Source organism: Tribolium castaneum, chromosome 5 (assembly GCF_031307605.1).
Source record: "Tribolium castaneum strain GA2 chromosome 5, icTriCast1.1, whole genome shotgun sequence".
In the NCBI taxonomy this organism is placed as follows: domain Eukaryota; kingdom Metazoa; phylum Arthropoda; class Insecta; order Coleoptera; family Tenebrionidae; genus Tribolium; species Tribolium castaneum.
In genome coordinates, this window is record NC_087398.1 from 11,481,465 (window position 1) to 11,495,506 (window position 14,042).

A 14,042-nucleotide genomic window follows, 5' to 3' on the forward strand; every position below is an offset into this window, starting at 1 on the left:
ACCTTAACCATTGGTAAAACCATAGAGTATGCATAATAAATGGAAGGTTCTTTGAAACATCGTTTTCTCTGCATCTGTGTCTGCGTACTAGTGCCGTAGGTTATGCTTAAAATACTTATAAACGATGAACAATCAATTCACCTTAAAATATTGTATATCTTCTGAAGCTGAAAATGAAAAATCCTAATGATCGTAAAATGATTTCCTGCAAAAGTTACACTATCCAAACGTTCATTCAGGGCATAACTTTAGAATTATCCTCACATTTTCAACGTATTTCACGAATGCACACGTACATCTTTCAAATTTATTAGTCTTTAACCTCAAAAAGGGTATTTGTCAAATAAACGTCAGTCCGCTAAATGCAGCGCCAGTGGGGAATCAGCCGAACTTAACGATGCGCCAGGCCTGAACAACGAAGTTGTCTCCATACATCAAGGAGGCCATGGTTTTAACAATAACATTTAACAGCTTTTATAAAAAGCGACTTAAAATTTAATTCAGGATTAAACTAATTCGAATTAAGTTGATAATTAGTTTGCATTGAAACCTTTTAAAACATATAATTTTATTAATAGGAATTAGAAAAAAACAATATGATACCCGTGAAAAGAGTTTTTTTTTATTAAAAAAAAATTATATTACTCGGCTTTGTCTCGTGTGAGTAAATTATTTTTTCAGGAATAAAATTCGTTTTTATTCACTCACGTACCATAAATAGCATTTATGCGAAAAATACGTAAAAAAACAACTTTCGAAAATGAAAGAGGACATTAAATTTGTTTCAAATTGCTGATGCTAACCAGTAAGTTCCAATGTTTGTTCACATACTAAAAAGTTAGAAAACAATAAATCTCAATAAAACAGATTCTGTGCATATTTTAGTGCAGTTTTTTTGAAAATCGATTTATTCGGCGTATTACTGGTTGTATAAGACATGGGCGCCTCAAGAGCTTTCAAAGCTCGCCGAGCTCCCAAAACCGGTTCAAATCGATTTAAAGCTCATCACTGGTCCAGTAATTATTCCAGTTAATTACAATTTTTTAAATTGTGGATTAAAACAGGTACAGATGGCTTTCGGGTGCTTTGAGAAAACAAAAAGAAATTGTTTCACGGCCCGCCACCTCCTCATCACGTTTCCTTTTATTTACATTGAAACGGCCCCCGGCTGTTGTAAATGAACATCGGATTTGTGCTTTTGAAGTCATCAATAAAATTTCATGTCCGACTTTATTACTTTTTCGCGCAGTGTAATGAAAAGCTCGCAATATTCGCAGTCTAAAAATACGAAAGCTCAGAGACGTTACGATTACGCAAAAATAGGGAGACGCATTTCGCTAGTCGTACACACATAGGAAGTTCCAGTGTCACCGGTGGAAAAGTAAAGCTTGTGATTGGCTTAAAGCACGACAGATGCGAAGCGCGAGACATGAAAGCTTCAAAGTGTGCGTAGCGTCGTCAGTTGTATTTTCACATCGTGCGTGCTTGGTGGTGTGTGTGCGAACATTTTTTTATTTACACATGGTCAGTGTCTACGATTTTTTTACTTTCTTTCACTCAAAGCGACGCGAACTCTCGACAACCCCACGCTATTTTGGCCAAATGAATTGTTACAATAGGTAAATAGCGACGAATTTTCGCCAGGTTTTTGCGCTATTGCGATTTCGAAAATTTTATAAACCACGATTGTTTTCAAATGTTGGTTTTTCGAAACTGTTTGTGGTAAATTGGGCGAAAGCTCGCTTGTTTATTTCGGTTTGTTGTTTTTTTTTTGATTGATTTTGTGAATTGAAATTGTTTTTATTTCGCGAGTTGTGAGCGTCCCAGGATCGACTAAATTGCAAGCGCATGCGCTTTTTAAGCCCTATTTACTTTCCCTTGTATTCACAAGCAACAACCCGCGAACAGCGACCGTGACCCTCGAGTAACTAGGAAATGCATAACATCGCGACTGCGTCTGAATCGCGCCAAAAAGCTGAAATGTTCTCTTCTTTTCCAGATATTATTTTTTATAAAAGATGATGTACAAGTAAGTTATTTTTATACACGAAACTAGAAACACAACAAACAGTACAAATTGAGCAAGTACAAACTCCCGAAACCTCAGCGAAAAATCAGGATTTTACAATGACAATAAGCTTAAGTTGAAAGTGTCTCGAGGGTGTTTTCGACGATGACAAGATGAGCGAGACTCTGAGCCAAGACCCTGAACTGAACACGGGGTACACGAACTTGGCGCCTTCCTACCCTCCGACTCCTGCGACTCCGAGCTCGACCGTCCAGGATGGTCCCCCAGGTGCGAATCTCCCGCCGTTCTCGACGTTCTCCTCGGACATGGACTCCAACGCGGTTTTCAACACCGCCACCGACCGCCTGTTCAGCGACACCCGCCTCCTAGACATATCAAACTGGGATTATTACACGGCGGAGGGGCGCCTCCTCGAACGCGGCGAAAACGGGCTTTCGATCATCTCCTCGCAACCCCAGTACCGGCCATGGGAGTCCAAATCGGTGGACTCCTCCACCGGCTTCACCTCCACCACCCCGGTCAACACCTTCGCCGATGCCTTCAACCAGAACGGAGTCGTCTCCAAATTACCGTCATTCCAGTCACAATTCCAGACTTTCAACGAACCTGTCACAACAAGTGAACCGACTTTAACCACCCTAACGAACCTCACCCCCGTCTCCCCCAACTCTTCTAGTCCCGGAAGCCACAGTTTAACCCCGTTGAACTCCAACTTTCACACCTTAAGTGCCGTTAACCGGGGCTACCCCCTGGTGCCGGCCCCCATCCAAGCGCGCGAAATCCCCTCGATCCAGCAGCAGTTCCTGGACGAGCGCCACATCCAGCTCTACGCCCACCCGCCCAACCTCAACAGCACCATCCACTTCCCGGCCCAGAACGGCACCATCATCCAGAACAGCCCCCTGATCTCGTCCCCGACCGTCGTGACCGTGCTCAAGTCGGAGCCCGACCTCAAGCTGACCACGCTCCAGGACACGGGGCTCAAAATCCAGAACCTGCCCCAGTTCCAGAACCCCATGGTCAGTGATAACGGGATTTACAACGGACTGGATAAAAAACTGAACGGTATAAGTGCTACGATGAGTTCGCCGACGAGGAACGACTTCCGGAAGAAGGAACGCCGAAAAATGCGCGCTTCCAGCCTGGAAAGCTCCGCCGAGAGTGACGGCGCTTCCAGCAACTTGGAGATGGCGGAGAATTCGGGACAAGTGGCCGCCGTTTCCAGCACGGCCGGGTTTAAGACACATCACAGTCTTGCTGGAAATAACGCGGTGGATATTGACGAGATCAGTGGTGGAAATGTCGATAAACAAGTCAAGAAGAAGCGGAAACGGTGCGGTGAATGCATCGGATGTCAGAGGAAGGACAATTGTGGTGACTGTGCCCCGTGTCGAAACGACAAGAGCCACCAGATCTGCAAGCAGAGGCGATGCGAAAAGCTCACGGAGAAAAAGGTGAGTCCGAACTACGTTTTTACATTTCGCAAATTTATAAAAAACACAAAACTCCGTTCCAAATTGTTATGGCCAATCAATTCATGTGCATATTTGTTGCCGTCAAGCGAAACTTGGAATAAATTTTTATCAAATGTTAATTTTTGGGGAAAAATGTAGCCAGATCAAATGCCAAAATAAAGGAGATTAATTTTTGTAAGAAAACACGTCATAATATTTTATATTTGTTTTATATTTTCATTATTTTTGTTGCGCATTACGTAAGTTGGCAAAATAATGATTCAGAGTTACCAGTTACCTGGCAACTAATCATGACATCTAGAATTTTGCTCACATCAATTTGGAACAGATACTATGGTGTTTATTGATTCTGTGTACTATCGAAAAATTTCAAGCTCTTATTAGGTTATTTCATACTTTTACCAGACAGCACTGAAATACGCCAAACCAGAATTATTTTGGTTGAACCGTCAACTGAAATACCGGGCGTTAGAGGTTCTTATTTCCCTAAATATTTGTGATCGAAGGAAAAATTTTTTTTATTGTTTATTAAAAAACATTCTTATCCAATTAAAAAATGTTTATTTTCTATTTTATTTTTATCGTAGTATTTACTTATTCAGTCCATTATCTAAAAATGTAATAATATTTAATTCACCATTTAAATTAACTAACGGTTTTATATCAAAAATGAATAAAAACAAATTTTGAAAAAAATTATTGTCAATTCAAATGCCAAACAAATAATCTTTTTTAATAAAAATGTTTAAGTATTACCTACCTATATATATTTTTATAATTTTATAATGGGTAAAGGACATACCATAATATTCTATATTTTGTATTTGTCTTTTTGATGTTCAAATATACGTATAGTGCATTTTTTCTATTTTATTTACTGTTGTACTGATCAACTAGTTTCTAAATTTCGTACCTATACATTTCTCAAAGTAATAGGTCAGCCTTTACCAGGTTACCTAGCACTAACTATGTCAATAATTTTGATCACATCAATTTGGGACAGATACTAAGCTATTATTTATGTATTATACTAGTGATAAATTTTGAGTTTTTACGTTATTCTACTCTTCTACTCAAGGGAACAAATAAGAAATTATTTTTCTTTTACCATAACTTATTTTATTAAAAATATTCTTCTATTTTTTTCATATTTTATACTACTTATAACACTACGTTACCGAAAAATTTTGTAGATATTTGTCAAAGTTGAAAGCTTATGTAATCAATTTTTTAATTATTGTACCTAATATACTTTTTATCGATCAAATTAATTCACGATTTTGTATAAAAAAATACAATAATTTTTTTGGAAAAAAAAAACTTACAAATTTGTTGCTAGTTTAAATGCATATTTTGTTATCAACCATTCAGTTTATTAATATTCTGATTTATCAGTTTTTATAGTAAAAAAGTATCCACATAATATCTTATTTATATTAATATTTATTATAATAATTTATTTAGACAATTACCTACAAAGCGAAATCACGATGCTGTTCGGTATTTTTTTATTTTTTCTTTATAATTATTTATTGATTTTTTACAAACACAAATTTGTTTTTATTTTACAACAAATATCCTGCACCAATCAATTAGTTTAAAACTCGGTTTTAACTTGTTTAGTTTTAAATCACACATAAAATCTGATGTTTTGGTAGCATCAAGTTAAAAACATTTATTGTTACAAAAAGTTTTTCATTAGAATCTTTCTTATTCTGCTTCAAAATCCTTATATATTTTACTTTGAAATTAGGTTATTCTTATACAGGGTGAGTTTAAAGTAACGCATAAAATTCATATTTTTGTGATGTATTTAATATTGTAATGTAATATTTAAAAAAATCTTCGAACATTTCTGAAATTTCTGACGTCTTTGGTTTTTAAGTAATAACGTCATTTTTAAGTTTTTTTAATGGCGACTGACATTTTTGTTTCTTGTTTCTGATAGTAATAAATTATCTTTCTGGTAAGCACAAAAAATTTTAAATCTAAAAATTTAAAAATAATTTTTAAACAATTAAGAAAAGAAAAGTTATTGATAATAATTACACATAAGAAACTTAATTTTTTGTTTTTGCTTTATTTTATAAAGGACGATTGTTGTTTTTTTTTTTTGAAAAACTACAATAACAAACATATGAATTTTATGCGTTACTTTAAACTGAGTCTGTATATTCTAATATTGCATACGAAAAAATTCTTTGTCACTGTGTCCACTACAGTTCTTATTACTCGATTACACCACGATTTTTACATGAGGTTTTTCTATTTGTGAATTAAAAAAAATCTTGTATGCTTGTTTGTTTTATTTTATTTTAATTGTGTCGACTTTGTGTTTCTTTCTTCTTATATTTCGTGTTTATCTCTGATCGTAAAATGAAGAATTTTGCTCATATCAGTTAGAAACAGATACTAGGTATTTAGTTATCTTTTACTAAAGAATTTCCAGATTATTTCAGACCTACAGGTTCTTGTTTTGGTACAATGTTTGTACTTGTTTAAAATTATAATTAAAAAAAAGATTTTTACTACTTGTATTCATTTGATTACGAAACAATTTTTCTATTGAAACAACTATTGTGAAAGCGATCGCGCGTTACTAGACGTTGGTCCTGAAAAAGTCGAGCTTTCGGTAGCTTTCGCGTCTTATTGTGATACAGATTTCGTAACGGTCGAGAAAAATCATCAACAGTTTTTCCCAGCATCTTAATATCGCTTGATACGACCTTATCTCATTTGAATAAAGCTGGCTGAACTAGTCGATGCAAAGCTCGTAGACAAATAAAACAAGTTCGTCTACTTTCGACTACAATGTCCATTTGCATTTAACAAAAATCCTATTAGAGCCGAATAAAACAGTTAAAACGCGTTTGAGATGCTCAAAATCGCGGCGGTTGTGTCTTGTTTACGTACAGGCAGACGTAAAAACAAACACAGACACAATTTCCAAAAACATGCGTGATTTAAGCCGAATTGCGGTGACGTATCCCAATCAATAGAGGAGTTATCTATGAATCACCATCGAGCTCAAGTAATCGCTCTAGTTGCACTATTTCATGTGCAGCATAAAGGGGGCGTTTGCAAAAAATCGCCATCTGTGGCCAAAATCGCAGGATGATGATTGAGGTTGTTGCAAGATTTTGGTTTGTATTTCCGGTAGAAAAATGATTTGTGTGAATTTGTGTGAGAGCCTGGCAACGGAAAACGGAAAGAGCAGCCTCGCATGAATTTGATCCAGTCCATATATGGCGCATATGCCATATTATATGCTTATCCACATACCAGGTAGTACGCCATGGGCCTAGGATCCAACAGCTGCGTTTGGAGAATAAACTTTTGCCAGCTGTTTGCGTACAGCGGACCATCGGTGGAACGCTCATCCAGCAGAACCATTTCGGTGGCAAACAATCAATTGGTCGGCTGCCGTTACGGGACATAATGGCGAAAATGCATTGAAAGAACACTTACAATAGGACTTAGATGATACTGATTATAAAATATTGCCCGGAAAAAAAATGATCGTAAAAGGACGGTTGCCTGATTCGGCCCTTGTTTCGCTCTTGGTGATTTTTCGCTTTCGGACTCATAGAGTACCTACGACGTCTAGGATGTTTATTCTATCGAACGTTATTTGAAATGTGTTGGGTGGCAGCTGCCGGGCTGTGGGCACGCGACAAGATTTCTTTATCTTTTATCGGCGAGAAAGTGAAACGGGACTCCGACTTTGGGAAATGCTAGACCGGAACCCAAAGGTCCACATTAGCCAATAATTCAAAGAAAAGGAAACAGAAATAAATTTAATAATTTAAATAGGACCGCCTACTACCCCAAAGTCTCGTGATCTGGTTTTATTTACTTGATAGCTTAAAATAATCTTAAAATAATAAAATAAATTAATGGAAAGTAAAACAAAATCCGGTCGAAAATGTGAAAACTAAAAAACTGAAGAGAGTTGAAAAGAAATTGCAAAATAAGTACAAGGAACTGAAAAAAAGAAAAGTTTTAGATAAATAAATACATATAACATAAAAAAGGAAAATTTCAAAATTGAATGAAAAAATCTAATAAATAAATTTAAGAAAAGTCGAAGTAATTGAGGCCAAAGAAAAGCAATTGCAACAAAAGTGTAGGTAATAAAAAAAATTAAAGTTTAAAAAAATACACATAACATAAAAGAAAAAAATCCAAAACTGAGTAAAAATATCTAATAAAAAATTTAATAAAAAGTCGAAGCAACTGCAGTCGAAGATGAAAACACCTAAACAGAATAAGGAAATGTAAAAAAACTGTTGCGAATAAAAAACTTGAGGCCAGAATACCACGACAAAAAAACTAAAATCTGAAATCGAATTAAATAAATAAATCATCACATGAAAATTTATACTTTATTCATTTATTTTCGCCGGTTTAGATTGTTTTTATCTACCTAATTTTTTCGTTAGCAAAAGATAAAATTGGCTAATTTTTTCAATTATTTTAGGGACAGACTGTAGATACGTATATACTTTCCAAAAAAATAGATTATTGAAGATTTTATGATTGTTTACAACAGTATCCAAATCCCACAAAATGTTAAAGGTCATTTTTCAGAAAAATCATCGAACAGATTAATTTTATTTTCATAAATGCTACATTCAGACACCATAGCAACATTTATGACGTCGTAGTGACATCATTTTTATGTATTTTATATGGCAAACCACAGATTTTTGATAATACCCTCTTCTCTTTCTGGTAATAATATAAAAATTAATAATAATATAAAAAATATTATCTCAGCTCGAATGTTTTTTTTATTGAACAATTCGTTTTTACTTAGTATAGTAACAATAATAAATTAATTAACAATAATTAAATATTATACTATGAGTTGTTAAGTTTATAAGTTATTCATAATTATTATGTTTAATAGAACCTCATATTATGTATACCATAAATTTAGACCAAAATAAATTTTAAATGAATACCATATTTTCGGACTGAGGTAGTTTTTTTTATTACACACAAATGAGTTTATCTTTTTCTTTATTGCCTTATTTTATAAAGAGCGATTGTTTTTGTATACTTGTTGAATAATAATCATGAATAAAATACTAATATGAAACGTAAACATAGAAAAATAAACAAATAAAAAACAAACATCTCATAAAATAAACCCAAAAACAGAAAAATAAAGTTCTTTTGGTAAAATTATTTAGAACAACTTATTCATAACTTTTTTGTTTTATTTTATTCTACTTTGAATTTTATTTCATTTCTTACTTCTTTTTACTTATCAAAAAGATAAGGAGGTATACCTGTCAAAATGTGGTACTATTTATGAAAAAATCAACCTCTGTGAGGATATTTTTGAAAAATAAACCGTAACAAAAATGTGATTTTTATGCGATTCTTTAGCCTCTTGCTAAACTATACTATAGTATATAAGTATATCATGCCTAAAGGTAAAAAAATTATGAATTAAAAGTATTATCAAATAACTTGATAAAAAAAAAATTATAAAAATTTGATAATACGATGACTACAATAAAATTATTGTAATCGCAAAAGAATTTGATTTCTTTTTGAAACTTTACAAGTTACCTGAGTAGTTACCGTTTCCTAGGAAATACTACACAGCTTGTAAAATTTTTAATTGTTTAAATTCAAAAAAGTGCTAGAAACTGATAAAATTGACATGCAGTTATTTACCATTATGTTATGAGACAATTAGGTATTTAATGTGAAATATTTAAATATTAAAAAATAATATGAAGTAATAAGAAAAATCCTCTTGCAACAGGCATTAGAAGTTTTAATTACTTTCCTCCAGGTATTAAAGAAATCAGATTTCCACCACAATTTAAGACAATACTGCATTCATATTTATTAAAACATTGTTTCTATTCCGTTGTGTGATGTCTTAAACTTTAATTTTGATACTCTTTGTTTATTATAGGTAACTTTATTTATTTGTCTTTTTTTATGATGTTATTATAAATTTGACGTAACAAGTACAGGCTGTACACAAAATAGCGCATAAGAAAATTTACAGAACATTAATTACAATCAAATTTTAATTCAATATTAACTTGACATTTGTAAATGCGTTTTAAATGGCAACTAAGGTAATCCGAATTAGTTTAATTCTGCATTAAATCTTAGTTTTGCTTACTCTAAACCGGGTTTAGAAGAACTTGGTTTATTTCTTGGTTTTATCACGGATTAAAAATATTTTAGGAAATTCAGACAAAAGAATCTTCACTTTACTTCCTAATTCTCCTAAGAATACTTGAGGGAGAATTTTTTAATTATTTTTCTAGAGTTGGAACGTGTGCTATAGCATATTGAAGAGCTTATGCGCCAATTTGTATATACACCTTGTATAATTGGCTGATAATAAATTGATTGAACTGAAGATAACAAAATAAGATGTTTTAAAATATGACTTTAGGAATTTTTTCCAAGATGTTTTTGTAATCTTCACGTGCCACTTAAGTTGGTGTGCCACTTTTAGAACGCACTGTATTTATTAAAAAAAAATAAATAAAAATAATGAGTTAACAAATAAATAGACATTATTATGGAACGCGGTTTTGGTGCTTAATGCATTTATTTTTAAATTATCCTTTTTCCGCAACCGGGAGGAAATTTTCGTGTGTTAATCGCCATTTTCTGAAGCAAATCGCTTCGGTTTCATCCAATTAGGCAAACTATCCCCGCCAGTGCGGCGCCCGTTTTTTCCAAATTTCCATCGCAATGTAAAATTTTTTCGCCTCATAATTTATCTCAACTTTTATCTTCATTAGTCCGAAATGAAAAACCGAATCTGGCAGTATTCCCGGCATTGATTATTCAAATTTCCAAATAAATTTTGCGAAAACAAAGCGTCTCGCAGGCTAGAAATTGGATTTGCAGCAGCAAATGGCGTTTTTCGCGATTTCCTTCTATTGATTTTTCGCCCGGAATTAATTCATTGAGGAAAAAAGTTGGAGGAACGTGTCCATTGACGGTAGGAAGGAAGGCCTCCACCATAAAGCGTTTACAACGACGTCTAGGAACATCGCAGGATTATGCCGCTCGGGCATCGATCGATAAGAATACGAGTGCAATGATGACTCATGCGACACCCTCGACCCCCATTGCCTTAACCCCCGTACGTCCGCACGCACTTCGCGACGAAAAAATCAATCCCGGCTGGAACGGCAAATGCCAAATGTTGCCAAATTTAAGAATGCTAAACGATACATTGCAACGCTGCAATTCACTTGGGCTTATCAGGGGCTGATAGAGCGCCGCTGCGCTGCTGCATCTGGCAGGAACCGAATTTTCTGCTTTAGAAGCAGGTGGTGACACTTTTTTTTGATAACTAGCAGAAGATGAATGAGAGATAAAATAAGAAATTTTAAGAGAAAACATACGAAAATTGAAGATTTAGGAAAACTGTGAATAGAAGGAAAAATAGTGTACATTAAGTAAAACTATGGGGATTGAGAAATTACAAAAGAATTTTAAAAATATACCCACTGGTAAATAACATTTTTGCTAATGTTTTAAGTAAAAACACTTTATTGGCTCTAAAATCTCTAAAACGTGACAAAATGAAACATTTAAATATCGAAATTAAATCAGATATATCGCCCATTTGAGGATGAAAAATGAAAAAAAAATGAAATGAAATAAAAAATGTGAGGCAAAGTTAGGAATCTCATAAAAAAAAATAAAAAACAATTATTTGAACGGGTAGATTATAAAGAAATTAAAAAGAAAAAACACAGTAAGAACTTAGCGAAGAACGATACAAAATTAAATTTAAAACAAGAGACAGAAAAGACAAAAAACAGAAGTTGAAATCCATGAAATAGAGTTAAAAAATGCTAATTTTATAATTTTCCTTATTAGTTAGAATAATATTCTTTGGGCTGAAGATGTCGTTATGAAACATGATTCTCAACAACGAAATGTCACTAGTTTTTTTAAGTACACTTGTAATTTTATTTTACATCCTTATCAACTTTGTCTTTATTATCTTTACCTTAGAATTAAATGAAAGTAGAAGTTTCAACGCAAAAATAAACAAATGTTGTGTCACAAAATAAGAAAATAACAGTCATAAGGAATTTAAAGAGAAAAAAGAACACAAAGAATGTGAAAACTGAAAACAATCAACGACGAAAAAGACAATAAAAATTGAATGAACCTATAATCGGATAATTAATGAAATAACTAAGCACATCCTTAATGAAAATTACTTTGGGAAATCTAGGAGGAGAAAAAATTAGGACAGAGCAAAGAAGAATCTGAAAAAACGAAAAATAAAAAAACATAAATAACATTCGTTTGAGGCAAATATAAGTAAATAACATGACGTTAAAAAATAAAGAGAAAAAAGTAAAGTATTGATTGAGACAAAAAAAACTCGAGATAGAAAAATAATACGAAAATAAGGCTAAAAGATAACGGAAAACTATGGAACTGTAAAATGTAAACTGAAAATAAAAACTGAGCCAAACTGGGGGAAAAGTAAAAAAAAACGTGAAAAATAAAATTCAGTAAAAGCGAGGGACTAAGAAACGACGGAATTTAAAAGAATGACTGAGCAAATTGTGGTTGAAACATTTGGGACACTATAAGAATAAATACACAAACAAAAAATATGAAAACTATGAAACTAATAAAGTGACAATAAAAAAAGAAGCAATGCGATGAAAAAAGTATTAACGCATTAGGTAACTATGTAAACTGGTCAAACCTGATCTGGAAACTGAGTATAGCAAAAAACTAGTATGTAATAGAAAAAAAATGAGGACAAAAAATAAAAAAAGATTTGTGAAAGCTGAGGTACAAAAACTGATAAAAAATGGTTAAAATAAATTAAAGAAACTTAGAACTTAAATAATATAAGAAGAAATTTATAAGAAGATTATGATAAAACAGTGTAAACCAGAACTGAAAAAAATATTAGAATAAAGGAAATGAAAAAAGTATACATAACAGAATACGGAAAGCTGGAAAAGACCTGGAGAAGTAAGAACAGAAGGAATATAAAAAGATAAAAAGAAAATATTTATTAATCGAAATTGTTTGATTTTTTGTGTTATTCTAAAACAAACGATGCCCAAAAGATATTTTAAGCAAAACATACATCCTGCTCCCCCAAAATTACGTTTTTTGGAAATTTTATTTAATTAACGATTTTCCAACGTATTTTTTGAACAAAGCAACTTATTTCAATTAATATGAGAAATAATATTTTTTTGCAGCGATTTACGGCCGGATTATAAAAAGCTTCAATAAATTCGTTGTTAAGAGTTAACAACGCGGATAGATCAATTAAATTTGTTCAATTTAGTCACGTGATCACACATTTAATTGCGGATTAAATTAATGGCGCTTTTATAAACCGGTTTATTAATTAAAAAAAATCACATGCTTAGAGAAAAAATTAAGTATTTAACTGCGAACGCTGTTAAATTCATTAGTTATATTAGTTATAAATTAATCAGTTTACGATCCCTTATTCAGGGTGACGGTAATAAGAGATGTTCAGTTAAGCACGCAAATGACGTCAAATCTTTTTTCAAGCTATTTTTAATATATTTTTTAATTTGTTTTCATACCAACGATATTGATTGTTGCTTTTTTGTTTCCAGTGATGTCGAATTTAATTTGTTTTTTAATTTACAAATTTCTTATATACTTTGTAAATCATAGGACACTAATTGATCATTTTTTTCAACGATACCTAGCTGTCGTTTCCGCTAACTAAAGACAAAAAAATATTATCTGAAGCACCAAAACTTAACTTAAAAAATTAAATTTGAAGAGCTCCTATTTCGCGAAAAAAGGCTCAAAAAGTTTTTTGCCACAGAATATTTTAATTTAGTTTTAGTTTAGTTCTCTATCACTACCCGAAAAATTGTCCGACAATTTTAAATCACCCTGCATACTAATACAAAAGAAAATGCAAAATCAGCCACTGCGATATGAGCAAACACCAACCAAATTTTAGCGCCTCGAAAATCATATTTTTTTTCTAAAGTTTTACTGCTAAAAGCTTTCGGTAAAGTATACTCATACATAAAATCTTCTACAGTTATTACGAGTAGTTCGTTCATAAATGCATCTTTAACAAAATATAAAATAACTCGTCTTTCATAAAGAATCACGTAAATAGCTATTTTGAAATATTTATACAGCAAAAATGTTTCGTATAATACTTTTAATAATAATAATAATAATAATGTTAATTAATGTTTAAAGACTACACTGGTCATAACACAAGTCAATAAGAGGGCTTACCAAGAACATAAATGACATAAAATACAATCGTCATACATAATATATATATACAAAGTTAATACATAACATCACATTTAAAATCATTAAAATACTCATCATATGAGTAAAAAGCTTTTTTACAGAGGTATCTTTTTATAACCTTTTTAAATTTATTTGTCTTTAGCTTAGCAATATCATCAGGCAACTCATTAAAAAATTTTATTCCTAGGTCTCCGGTGCCGTTTTCGGAGCTTTTTAAGCGAACACTGTGTAGGCAA

The 14,042-nt window shown here is 32.5% G+C and overlaps 1 protein-coding gene across 3 annotated transcripts in view; it reads left to right on the plus strand.

The window, feature by feature from the left end:
- Positions 1–1,396: 1,396 nt before the first annotated feature.
- Tet (Ten-Eleven Translocation (TET) family protein) overlaps positions 1,397–14,042 on the plus strand; it is a 46,755-nt gene continuing 34,109 nt past the window's right edge. The window contains exons 1-2 of one of the 3 annotated variants that reach the window (XM_008194802.3): positions 1,397–1,524; positions 2,000–3,483. In XM_008194802.3, coding sequence (XP_008193024.1) covers positions 2,182–3,483 — 1,302 coding nt within the window. In that variant the 5' untranslated portion in view covers positions 1,397–1,524; positions 2,000–2,181. Of the gene's footprint in view, positions 1,620–1,999; positions 3,484–14,042 lie in introns of all 3 variants that reach the window. The other 2 variants (XM_015980013.2, XM_015980016.2) reach the window with 2 other exon arrangements.